General features: G+C 36.1%; 1 protein-coding gene across 2 annotated transcripts in view; it reads right to left on the reverse strand.

Moving 5' to 3' along the window:
* Positions 1-14,247, reverse strand: part of GALNT1 (polypeptide N-acetylgalactosaminyltransferase 1) — a 168,871-nt gene that overhangs the window by 81,490 nt on the left and 73,134 nt on the right. For both annotated transcript variants that reach the window (XM_043989268.1, XM_043989262.1), the window contains exon 3: positions 3,789-3,963. In XM_043989268.1, coding sequence (XP_043845203.1) covers positions 3,789-3,963 — 175 coding nt within the window. The remainder of the gene's footprint in view (positions 1-3,788; positions 3,964-14,247) is intronic.

Raw genomic sequence — 14,247 nt, forward strand, 5'->3', positions numbered from 1 at the left:
GTGGCCTCTACTTAAAGACTGACAGCAACAGGAACTCCATTCAATTTTGAGACAGCTTTAAATGTTAGGAATATTTTCCTTATACTGAACCCTCAGACAAGAAAGACAATCTAATTCCCTTTACTTGACAGTTAAATACTTGACAGGCTCATGGGAAGTAGAACAAGATGAGGCCATAGAGATCATATGATCCAATCTCATTTTTAGACAGGAAACTGAGGCCAAGAAGAACTAAATAACTTACCTAAGGTCACAGAGGTAGTAAGAAATATAGCAAAGCTATGAAGTCAGATGTTCAGACACTAAATCTAGTATTCTTTCACTTTGCTATGTTTGATTGGAACAATCTCACCATTCTAATAATCTCCTCTGATTTCATTCCAGCTTGGTTAATTCCTCTTCAAAGACACTACATTATATTAAATTACATAAATTATGAAAATGCAAAACTGTAACACTAATAAACCAACGAAGAAATATATCTAACTCAGGGGCAGCTAGGTGGCTCAGTGGATAAAGCACTGGCCCTGGATTCAGGAGGACCTGAGTTCAAATCTGGTCTTAGACACTTGACACTTACTAGCTGTGTGACCCTGGGCAAGTCACTTAACCCTCATTGCCATGCAAAAAAACTCCCCCCAAAACAAAAATAACAACAACAACAAAAAGAAATATATCTAACTTGATCCTATAATGTATAAAGAGTGATTTATTGTTTCTATGGATTCATCTATAGTGTTAATTACTGTATATTTGATGGATAAGATTTCCATCCTTCTACTCAGCTTCAATGAATGGCACATCTTCTTAAGTCCATGTTTCTTATGTGGATTTTTCTGATGTCCCCATAAATCATCTTTTTCTATGATTTAGGGAAAGGGGAGAGGGAAGGTCTTCCTGTGCCTCTCTCCACTATCCCAAGATAATAAGAGAACTATCTAATTAAACTGCTGTGGGTAGGAATATCTGGAGGGTATGAAAGAGGGAAGAGAAGTAGAAAAGTATAAAATTAAATATCTCTATGGATAAGTGGTCTTCATTAAACAAAGGATATAGGTCCTCATCAAAAATGAAATGGGTAACTTCAATCACCTAAAATTGAAAAGTTTTGAGCAAAAGCAATGCAGTTGGAATTAGAAGAGAAGTAGTTAAGTGGGAAAAAAGTCTTTGTAGGAAATATCTCTGATAAAGGTTATAATATCTAAGATGTATAGGAAATCAATACAAATAAATAAAAACAAAAGCCATTCCCAAAGGGTAAATGATCCAAGTGCCTAGCACATAGCAGGGACTTAAAAATACTTGTTGGCTGGGGCAGCTAGGTAGTGCAGTGGATACAGCACCGGCCCTGGATTCAGGAGTACCTGAGTTCAAATCCGGCCTCAGACACTTAACACTTACTAGCTGTGTGACCTTGGGCAAGCCACTTAACCCCCATTGCTCCCCACACACACCAAAAAAAACAAACTTGTTGGTTAACTAATTCAAAGTAGTTTTCAAAAAGTGATGCAAGGGGCAGCTAGGTGGCGCAGTGGATAGAGTGCTGGCCCTGGAGTCAGGAGTACCTGAGTTCAAATCTGGCCTCAGACACTTAACACTTACTGGCTGTGTGACCCTGGGCAAGTCACTTAACCCCAATTGCCTCACAAAAAAAAAAAAGTGATGCAAGATATTAGCAGCTATTTGAAAAGAAGTTCCTCCAAATCACAAACAAAAGAAATGCAAATTCAAACAACTTTTGAAATTTCATTTCATACACATTAGATTGGTAAGAATGATAAAAGATAAATATTGGAAAGGACCATAAGAAAGATTGAAATAGTTTGACCTTTCTGGAAAATAATTTTGTATTATATTAAAAATCAGTAAATTGCAAATGCCCATTTATCTAGGGATGCTACACAACCAGGCATATACCCCCAAGGAAATTAAAGACAGAAAAGGAAGGTCCTGTATAAACGAAAACATTTCTAGCAGCACTTTTGTAAAAGCAAACTGGACGTAAAGTGAATGACCACTGACTGGAAGATGACTGAACAAACTGGGGCATAGAATGTAATGGAATATTATTGTGCCATAATAAATGACAAATATGAAGAATTCAGAAAAACTTGTTAAGATTTGTAAGAATTTATGTGGAACAAATTAAGAAGAACCCTCATCCCACCCCACCCCCAAATTCACAGAATCATTGTAATAAGTAAAAAGGGAAAAAAACAGCAAAAGACTTCCTGAACTCTGATAAATGCATACCTTGTGGATTGAACAGCAGTCCTGGATTCAGGAGGACCCGAGTTCAAATCCGGCCTCAGACACTTAACACTTACTAGCTGTGTGACCCTGGGCAAGTCACTTAACCCCAATTGCCTCACCCCCCCCCAAAAATTTTTTAAATAAAAAAATAAATAAATGCATACCTCTTATCTATAGACAAAGTTCAGGGAATGAGGCATACATTTTCAGATAGCCAATATGTTGACTTGTTTTGTTTAATTGCATTTATTTATAACAAGGGAAGGGTGTGTATATTGGGGGCAGGGTTGGGGGGAAGATTGAGGGGTGTCATTCTAGGAAGTCACAATGATGTTTTAAAAAAAGAAAAAAAACCCCACAATACATTACATAACAAAACAAAACCATGCCTCCAAAGCCTCTCATTTTAAGAGGCTTGAAATTGGTTACTTCTAAAACAAAGACTTTGATTTATTAATCAATCAGACTATTTGCTATCGTAACAAGTTCTTTGTTTTCAAGTTATAAGAAAAGAAATTGTTTGAAAAAAAGACCACTGGATTTACCTCTAGGAGTAGAGGAAAGGGTAGCAGAAAGAAGAGTAGAGTCTAGGCACATTATTTTGTTTTATCCAGACTAATCCTTCCTTATCAAGACTGGACCATTGTAGGAGACAAGGAATCTGTGGAAGACTTTATATGGAAAGACAGGGTGAACAAAAAGGGTCTCTCTTAGTTTCAGCTATAATAATGACTGCTTGACCCCAGCCATAAGAATTGTGTGTGACACCTATTCAACTACATAATGACTCCAACTTAAACCCAGCCAGCCCCAACCCCCTCATCTGTAATAAGGTGACTCTCTGGGCTGAACTGCATAAAGCAATCTATTTAACAATAACAACCAAAAAAAAAAAAAACAGTCAGAATTGCATCACTGAAATGTTTCTTTAGATCCAGCCAGTAATGTGACAGGTGGCAGTTTTGACGGGTCTTTATCTTTCCTGCTACCATATTGTAGTTCTCTTTGCAATGGGGTTCAGCATTTATACTCAGATCTTCCATAGGCTACAACCATATGAATGCTTCTTAGCAAAGACGCAGAAATATTAAAATTCTTTATAACCTGTTTTTAAGACAAACAGGTCTTTTCACTTTGGAAGGATATTTACAATGCAAAAATATGTTTAATGTGATTGCATATATATAACTTATATCAGATTGCTTTCTGTCTTGGGGAGGAGGGAGGGAAAGGAAGGTAGGAGAAAATTTTGGAACTAAAAATCCTATAAAAATAAATGTTGAAAACTATCCTCATATGTAACTGGAAAATAACAAAATACTTTTATTGAGGAAGGATATTACAGTGTCTGAAAGACACAGTTCTGAAGTTCAGAACTGAGGACATCTTACTACAAATCTGACTTGGAAGATTAGTAATTTAGTGATTTAATTCATCAAACACTTTCAGTGGCTAAGGTTAATTTGATGGAAATTTAGGGCACATTGCTCTTCATTTAAATTAAGAAATATTATCAGTAAAGCACAAGTACTTACCCTTCTAACCTAACATCAGGTAAAGTTCTGTTGAGTGCAATCATTTCACTTGCCATTAAATTGAACTGATTGATTTTAAACATCTCTTTCATCTTTTCTTGATCCTCTTTAGGAATGGCGACAGGTTTTCCCATTTCTCCAGGTCCTTCATGTGGTTTTTGTATTGGTTCTAGAACTAAGAATAAGAAAGCAATTTAACAAATTAGTAATTTTATAGAAATTAACTAATCTAGTTTTCTGCTTTACAAAATTAGAGTCCAAACTATTTAATTATAATTGCTCAACATCACCAAAATGCTAAATATTAAAAAAATTAGATTCCCAAATATAGCCAATGATGGTAGGAGATACTTGACAATTAAAAAAAACCAACTTTCTATTGAAGGGCTACTTATCCCATGGAAGGATGTAATTAGCTATGGGCCACAAAAACAAGTTAAAAGTTCCTTAAAGTAGGTGACTTTTTCAAAGGAATACAAAACATTCAGCTTACCTCTTCTCTACAATTAAGAACAAAGAATATAAAACCATTCAAAAAATGGAAAAAGCAAGCAGGGGGCAGTTAGGTGGTGCTGTGGATAAAGCACCAGCCCTGCATTCAGGAGGACCTGAGTCCAAATCTCGCCTCAGACACTTGACACTTACTAGCTCTGTGACCCTGGGCAAGTCACTTAACCCTCATTGCCCCACAAAAAAAAAAAAAAAAAGCAAGCAGGAATATATTCCAGCTCCATGTTATATTCATTTAAGGGGGGAAGAAAAAATAATGGGAAGAGAATAAAAGGGGAAAAATTGATGGGACAGAAGTTAAGAAAGGAATATAATAATAAGAAAGTAAGAAAGGGAGTAGGGTACTGTGGTAGAAAAGGGGTAATAAGAAGTACTGAATAAATTATGAGATTAATATGCAAGTTGGAAAGCTGTAATTTCCCTTTGAAATTCCAATTAGCTCCTTCAACAATTAACTACTAGGCTGAAAACTCTTAGTACTGGAGAATAAGATTAACTTCTCCAAGGGAAGAATTATATACCAAGATTGTCAGAGAAAAGTCACATATGGTACTTGCCACAAGATGGTTGCCGTAATCCCTTCATGTATATGATACAGCCTGAAAATGTGGGTGTAAAGTTAAATTCTAAATATCTTTTTTTTGAACAGCAAAAAATAACTACATTTGCCATTCCTGTAGTCCTTGATGATGGGGAGGTTAAACCTGGTAGATCACATCAATCAGATGTTTGCACTAAGTCTAGCCGCCAGTATGGTGAGCCTCTAGAAGAACAGGACCACAAGGCTGTTCAAGGAAAGGCAAACTGACCCAGGCCAGAAAACAAAGAGCAGGTTGTAGTACTGGTCTTCAACAATGACTGGCTGCTGCAATAGGGGACCCAGATCTCTCCATTCCTCCAAAACAACAACAAAAACACATTTAAGGGAATAACTGTGGTATAGTGGAAAGAGTCCTGGACTTGGAAGGCAGAAGACCTAGAGTCTAGTTTAGTTCTGCAACTAATTCACTAAGATTTTGAAATTCATCATTTAATTCAATTCAGTAAACATTTATTTGGGCAGCATCTATAAAACACTCTGAGGTCACAAAGGTAGACTGGTACTGTTCTTGCCTTCATGAAGCTAATAAATATTAGACAGTATGATAAGAGACAAGATCTGGCTATGTGAATACTTGAGAAAAACGAACACTCTTCATATGGGAGGAAAAGGAATGGCTTCATAGAAGAGTTGGCACCTGTAATGAACTTAAAAGAATTTACTATTTCAATAGGTAGAAGAAATGAGAAGGGATCTATTTTATTACTCAACAAACATTTATCAAGTGCCCACCTATGTTCTAAGCACTATTTGGTCTTAGGGATACAAATACAAAGAATAAAAATAATCCCTACTCTCAAAGACCTTAATTTCTATGGTCTTTCACATTTATATGACTTTGGAACAACATCTGAAATAGAAATAATCAAGCATGTTGTTGTTTGTCCTTCATTCTGGAAGAGAACAATGACATTGGAAGGTGATGTCATGACTTGCACTGAATTAGATTTGAGGGAGGGCTGTGCAAAGTCACCAGTTTCTCTCTCCTCCAGAGCCATCTGGGTCCAGTGATAAGATATAAATTAGGACAACTGGAAATGGCCATGAATTTTTGAGACAATTGGGGTTAAGTGACTTGCCCAAGGTCATACAACTAGTAAGTATCAAATGCCTGAGACCAGATTTGAACTCAGGTCCTCCCGACTCCAGGGCCAGTGCTCTATCCACCTAGTTGCCCAATCAAGCATGTATTTATTAAGTGCCTACTATGTGCCAGTTACTCTCCTAAGCACTATTGAATGAACATCAATAACGAGAGTCCCTTTTTACAAAGGTCCCTACTCTAGGAGCTTACATAATCACCATTAACCAAAAAAAGACATGCGACTACTGTGTATTTTAAGAGTCTAATACTTACTCAAATTGATCTATAACCTCACAAATTCAGGGATTACTTCTAATTTCAAATGCTACCAATCTATGTCTGACAATGCTAAGTAACTCTTGTCCATGTTCTCTCAAAAGTTTAACACAGGAAGGCCCCAATGAGCTGAAATGGAGGCTTTCCTTGCTTTTTCTTGACAATGAAAGGAATGTCATCCCTCATTCTGGCCACAGGACCAGCCTATCCATCATTTCTTCCTGTGGCATAATTCCTTAATTATATCTCTTATTTGTGTTGTTTCAGAACACCTCCCTGGTTATATGTGTTAGGGGCTCACACCAATCATATGTACCACCTATTCATTACCTTCTGTGTGATACTCGTTTTTAGTTCTTCAGAGATCATGACATTACATGTCTCAGTGCCACACAAAAACAATAATAAATGTTAGCAATGAAAAGTTGGGACTTGGTTTTCATGGGAAGCTTGGGATCAGTACAAGCCTTGCAGTCTCTCAAAAACAACCCAGCCTATTCTCTTAACTCTGGATCTGTCTCCCAGCCCATCTGTACTATCTGTCCCAAATATACATATTCCAAAGGGTACTCATCATGATCATTGCTAGCATGTATAAAATGTTTTAAGGTTTGCAAAGAGCTTTAAACAAACATCTCATTTAATGCTCACAAAACCCCAAAAGGTAGATGTTATTATTACCTCTATTTTCCAGATGAGGAAACTAAGGGTTCAACACATCAAGCGAAATATATAATAACATGCCCAAAGTCCCATAGTAAGTATTTGGGGTAAGATTTGAACTCAGACCTTCCTGACCTCAGGTCTGGTGTTCTAAAATGAAGACCAGGGATGGCTTCCAGTTTACCAAATAGTGGTAGACTAACTAGGGAACTGCCTCAACAAGTTACCATAGCCTATACCAAACCATAAAAATAAAAATTCTCTAGCATGTATTAATTATCCACTATGAACAAAAGACAAAGTACAAAGATGGCGTCAGACACACTGGCTAAATTTCATAGGAAGAATAATGTACATAAATATTTCTAATCCAAATTAGAACAGAAAAATTTAAGGAGGAGGAAATGTTGGGCCTTGTAAGAAAGGATTTCAACAGTTTGAGTTGGAGGAGAGGAGAAAATCCACTGCAGGTATGAGAGATCAGAGTGGGGAACTGTAAGAAATAGGGTTGATGAGTACTAGAATATGCTTGAAACAGAGTATAAGAATGTAAACTTGGAAATTGTGAGAGAAGCTATGCTACAACCAGACTTTGGAGAGACTTAAATGTCAGGTTAACATGCTGACAGTGGAGAGCTACTAAAGATTACTGAGCAGGGAAATAATGAGATGCAGAGCAATAGATTAGGAAAGTTGTATTGGCAGCAATGTTCAGGAGCAACTAGGCTAAGAAAAGAATGAATTCAACATATTTCATAACAGAAAATACGAAATAAAGCAATTATTCCCACAAAAATGGACAAAATCTGAAAAATTACAGTGTTAAGCAAAAATAAACTTCAAAATAATATAATTAGTATAGCACCAAAGTGCTGTGAACAAAAATGCTAACTCACATTAGATAAACATAATCTTAAATTTCTATTAACAAATGCTTGGTTAAAAGACATTCAACAGGCTATTTCCAATAGGGATCTGGTCTATTCATGCTCAAATGTATAAATAAAGGCCTTTGGGGAAAAAAAAAACATTCAACAAAGAGCAAGTATGTAATGTGGCTCTAAGTTAAATATAATACATATAAGTTATATATAATCAATCATTACATCATAACAGATTTAAGCATTAGCTTAGCTAGTTTTAGGGTCCTTTTCCCCCCAAAAAATCTTTCTTCCTTGGGTCAGTTTTACATTCCCCTGAGCAGAAGCTGATAAAGCTGGCCTGGGAAGAGACTCATATAAAAGTGTGCTCTTTTGAAGGCATATGATATGTGACAATTAGAATGACGCCCCCTGCTGGAGAGATACTGTAGGAAAGCTCCACCATGAGGAGAAGGCGTCTGAGGGTAAGCCATGTGGCTTGGAAGGTCAGTTCCTTGGAGTCAGGAAGTGACGTTTGATGTTTCCAGTTTAGACAGGAGGCTTGTGGGACAAAGAAGGGGCGAGGCTTGCTCTCTTTCATCAGGACTTTGTGGGGAGTGGAGCTAGAAATGCTGGCTCCCTGAGACAGATAGATATAGGCATCTAGGCCTATTTCTCTCTCTTCACCAAATTCTTATGCTCCTTAATAAATGCTAAAGCTTCTAATTTATTGGCGACCACTCATTAGATTTTTAGACAGTATAGCTAGAATTTTAGACACTTCATAGCAACCAACCATTCAGATGTAAGGCATTAATATTGAAGCTTTTTAAAGCTCTCAAAAGCTAAAGAGGTAATTTAAAAAATCATAGCACTGATGACAAAAGATGGAATTAGTGGATGTTGGGGAGGGGAGGGAGGGACATGGGGCTTATGGAAAGATAAGCACACTATTGTACCAGCACTAAAGCTATGAATTCTAGAATGCAAATTGGAAATATTCAAAGAAAGTGACTAAAATGTACATGTCCTCTGATCTTAAGATTTCACTGCTAGGGAATACTCCAAAAAGGCCATTGATAAAAAGAAAGACACAATAAATATCAAAATGTTTTTAGAACTTTTTGTAGAAGCAAAGAATTGGAAACAAAGTTGATGTCAATTGACTAGGGAGCAGCTAAACAAGCTGTAGTATTACATGAATGTAATGAAATCTGTTCTTTAAGAAGTCATTAACATATGACAAATATAGAAAGTCACAGGAAGGCATATGAACTGATGAAAAATAAAATAAGTAGAACCAGGAAAAAATGCAAACAATGACAACAATGTACATGGGGGGAAACCTGCCGTAAGAAAACTGAAAAACTGAGAATGCTGTAAAATTACTGTTTCATAAAAATAAGACATCAATAAAAGTTTATTTTAAAATAATAATTTTAAAAAACAACATCAAAGAGCCAGACAAACCCCACAAACAATTGCACAACAGAATGTATTTGAATACTTCAATGGATCCAGTTTCTCATAAGGTGTAGGATCCCTTCCAATGATGTTGATAGTTACCCACCCATGACTGCCCATCCAGTGATTCTTGTCCTACCATAAATCTGGCATTGGGGGAAAGGAGGCCCTAAAGTTCTGTAAGATTCTTCTTGAGTTCTAGAACTGCAAGATCAACTGAATATGAGTTGATCATTCCTCCCTCTTACCACATGACCTTTTTTTGATCATGCAGTTCTCTTCATCATGAAGTTCTCTCTTGACATGCTTCACATTGCTTTTCCTTTATAACTTCATAATGTACTACAGTCTGTTCATACCATCATTGCCCTATGGTTAACCTTCAACTTAAATTCTTTAGACAGTAGTATTCCATAATTCACAAGCATATAACATCACCACTTGTTTAAAAAAGATGGAGCTTTGTGTCATGAAGAAGTTGGGGTATTTAAAAGAACTTTGCAATTTTCCAAAGACAATAATACAAGATAATGCTAATGGCCCATATATCTATACACACAAAGAGACATATATATATATATATATGTGTGTGTGTGTGTGTATATTGTGCATATATGTACAGTGACACTTTTAAAGACCTTAAAATTAAAAATCAAATCAATTTTTGAAATTTTGTGATTTTTTTCCTTCCTACTAGAAAATAGTATTCGAAATCAAGAAATTAAAAGAAAAAACCCCAAAGTTAACAGATTGTATCTGCATGTGCATATACACATACATATATAAAAGGAATTCCTAACAATTTCCATGAAGGTGAAACAGTGAGACTTGACTGGATTATTTTTAACTGCCTTTTATTAAACGTAAAATGTGTTCAAAGAGGCAAATCTTTTCTTTGAACTTAGGAGGATACCTCTTACCAAGTTAATTCTACTTGCCTATTTGTCACTTAAAGTAGAAAAAGATAACTGGGAACTGTGGTTGAAGAAGTCGTAGGCTCCTAAGAAGTTAAATCTCATTTTCTACCCATTCCCCTTCTAAAGACAAAAACGGTGGTGGTATAATTAGGAGCATCTTGTTTATATGTATAAACAACAGCTTATTTTCATAGCTGCCTCAAGATATTCAGGGGTTTTTGGTCTAGACCAGGGATTCCATTAGTGTTGAGCAGAGTTGCAAACATGAGGTGTGCAGCCTCCAATATTCTTTAATGGGTAGGAATCAGATTAAAATGTAGTAAGGAGGGGGCAGCTAGATGGCACAGTGGTTAGAGCACCACCCCTGGAGTCAGGAGTACCTGAGTTCAAATCCGACCTCAGACACTTAACACTTACTAGCTGTGTGACCCTGGGCAAGTCACTTAACCCCAATTGCCTCACTAAAAAAAAAAATATAGTAAGGAAACATTTTACAGAATAAATAAAAATACAATAAAACATAGATAACAATACATTTTAAAACTAAGTCAATCCTGTGGGGCAGCTAGGTGGCGCAGTGGATAGAGCACCAGCCCTGAAGTCAGGAGTACCTGAGTTCAAATCCGGCCTCAGACACTTAACACTTACTAGCTGTGTGACCCTGGGCAAGTCACTTAACCCCAATTGCCTCACTAAAACAAAAAAAAAAACCAAAACAAACAAACAAACAAAAAACTAAGTCAATCCTAAGCAAGAAAGAGAAAAAGAGCTACTTGTACAAAAATATTTATAGCAGCTCTTTTTGTTGTGGCTAAGAATTGGAAATCAAATGAATGCCCATCAATTGGGGAATGGCTAAACAAGCTATGGTATATGATTGTGATGGAATATTATTGTGCTATAAAAAAGGAGAAGCAGGATGGTTTCAGAAATGTCTGGAAAGACTTATATGAACTGATGTATAATGAAGGGAGCATAATCAGGAGAATGTTGTACACAGTGACAGCAATATTGTTTGATGAAGAACTGTGAATGACAACTATTCTAAACAATACAATGATCTAAGACAATCCCAAAGGACTCATGATGAAGCATACTATCCACCTCCAAAGAAAGAAAAGATATTGACTGACAGACTGAAGCATGATGTTTTTCATTTTCTTTCATTTTTTTCTTTTATTCAAGTTTTCTTATACAAAATGACTAATAAGGTAATGCTTTACATAATTGCACACGTATAACCTGTATCTGCTTACTGCCTCAGGAAAGGAGTTGGGGAGGGAGGGAAGGAAGGGTAAAATTTTGAACTCAAAACTTTAAATAAGAATGCTTATTATTAAAAAAAAAAACTAAGTCAATTCCTGGACAACATATTGACTTAGGTCTGGCCCATATTTCTATTTGAGTTTAGTTAAATTTTCGAATCAATGAAGAAGCACTAAGTGCCTACTATGTACCAGGCACTGAACTAAATGCTCAGAATACAAAAAAGGCAAAAAACAGTCCCTCTTTGTACAATTACTGAATGAGATACCTCTCAATCTGTCTTCTTAGATCTATAAAAATCATATTCTTTGCAGAATTTATTATTTGAGTTTTTCCATAATTCAAAAACATCCAGAATCAGAGAATGTAAAAAGTATGCTTTGAAGATCATCTACTTTAGTGGTTTCCAAATTGTGGGCTACAGAATTCTAGATACCAAGAGAATTTTCTAGGCAAAGAGCAGGGAGTATATTTATTTAATCACTTGCAAATTTAATCAATAAGATACTAATCTACCATCATGAGTCAAAATCCCTGGGTCTTATATTTTTTCATAAACTACATAAAAATATTAGATTACAAAAATTCTTCACTTCCATAAACATTATTAGGTTACACTGAGAAGTACTATTTTATAATTATCATCTTTATGTAAATGACTCCCAATTTAAATTTCTCCACACTAACTTTTTCCTTGAGCTCCAGTCTTTTGTTTTCAACCACCTACTGCTCTTCTATATCTAGATGACATACTAGTAGTATCTCAAACTCTAATCTCAAAGTGTTTAAAATCAAACTGGTAGAATTACTTCTTGACTTTCTCTACTGTTATTAATCTTGCCATATATGCTCAAAATTTGTCTTTATTGAAACCATCTTTGTTGAATTAGTCACCAAATCTTGTCCATGCTTCTAATTTTCCCCTGTATTCCCTTCTTTTACATTTCCATGGCTACCATTCCAGTTCATGTCCTTATTACCTTATACCTGAAATACTGCAAAAGTACCTTAATTGGTCTTCCTGCCTCCTGCCTCCTCACCTACACAAATTTCCCTGCATACTGCCACCAGATTTATTTTCCTAAGAAGACGACTTTAAATATGTCACTTCTCTGCTCAACAACCTATAATGGCTCCCATAAACCTGCTAAAAAACACCCAAACCCCAAATAGACAAAAATATGCATATGGAAGGTAGAAGCAAAATAAACAAAACCACAGAGAGAGAAAGGCTTAACACAAAGAAAAACAGACAGTGAACTCCCCTGGTCCAACCATTACCCAAACAACAAAGCTGAGGCATTTTCAATCACTGCTTCCTTCCCACAAAACTTTTTAACAATAAAGGGATGAAAACCAGCAGCAGTAGAGATAATTTATTGCTGGTTTATTGTTGGGGGAACTTGCAACCTGGACTGGGGAGCTAGCTCACCCAAAGAATTGGAGGCTCATCATGAATCTTGTAAAAATAAAAAGAAATTAAATTCTCAGACACTTGACACTTACTAGCTATGTGACCCTAGGCAAGTCACTAAATGCTCATTGCCTTGCAAAAAAAAAAAAAAAAAGAAGAAAGAAAAGAATGAAAAATAAAATAAAAAGAAATTTATTAAGAGAGAGGAATATATGGCCAGAGGACAGATCATTATGGTGACTGTCCCACTGAAGTAAGAGAAGCTCTGATCTTTTGTATCTTTAAGAAACAATAGAAAGGGGAGATAATTACAAAGAAGAAATGCAAAAAATGGGCCCAGATAACTAAGGGGGGATCTTTGATAATGGGGTGTCAGTAGAATATACAGCATCCATCCATATCCTGCATATCATCTTGTAAACCTTAGTATTGCTTATCAACATACTGGGGTCATGCTAGGCCACACTTTATTCCTGAGGTGGGAAACAGAGCTGCTTTCCCCTTGGCCTAGAGAGTTGGAATCTTTTGGATTTCTTAGGGTCCCACTACAATGTTGAGCATTTGAACACTGGTGCTATACTGTTTTTAATTAATACATAGGATCATACCTCTTCTCTCAATGCTTTAGACAGTCAGCCCTCATCCTTGTAAAACCCCATCCCACAATCTCCTGGATTTTTGGCCTCAGTGCCTTGGTCCCCCTGATCCCAAGGAGTCTCTCTATGGCTTTCGGCCTGGGGGCGATTGGAGGGATTGGGCTCTTATCTCATGGTCCCATACCTCCTTCTCCTCTGGTGAAATACCTTAAATATTCAATAGTTCAAAGAATCTCATGGTTGGATGTTATCTCAATCAGGGCAGATTGCAACTTAGCTAAGTCTTCTTGACCTGTGCAATTGTTTCTCTACTCAAACATGAAATAAAATTAAATTGTGATTAGTTATTATATTGCCTTGTTAAATGTAGATAAATCCTAGAAAGCTTTCACATTATACACTGAATGTGCATATAACTAACTTGTAGTTTAAATATTAAATGTTTGTGGTCATTTCTATAAAAAGCAGGATAAGAGGCTATTAGGAATATAACTTGGAAAAACTAGACTCAATTTACATATTTTGACATGGAATGCCTTCTACAGAAACTTATTTTGTACTGATTCAAGGATTGTCTTTTATTGTATTGGTCTGAAAAGACAGTCTAAAATAAAATAAAAAATTTAAAAACCAAGAGCATAAAAATAACACTGATAAGCCAGCCTTGGGGAAAAACTATGGCCCATATTTGGACTAATATAGTAAATGGGTTTACTCTTAACTAAATCATTTCTCTATTATGCAGGCATCCATCTTACTACTAAATCATCCCAGAGGTCCTAACAAGATACAAATCTTCCCTATTTGG

The sequence above is a fragment of the Dromiciops gliroides genome, chromosome 1, assembly GCF_019393635.1.
Source record: "Dromiciops gliroides isolate mDroGli1 chromosome 1, mDroGli1.pri, whole genome shotgun sequence".
NCBI classification, from domain to species: Eukaryota; Metazoa; Chordata; class Mammalia; order Microbiotheria; family Microbiotheriidae; genus Dromiciops; species Dromiciops gliroides.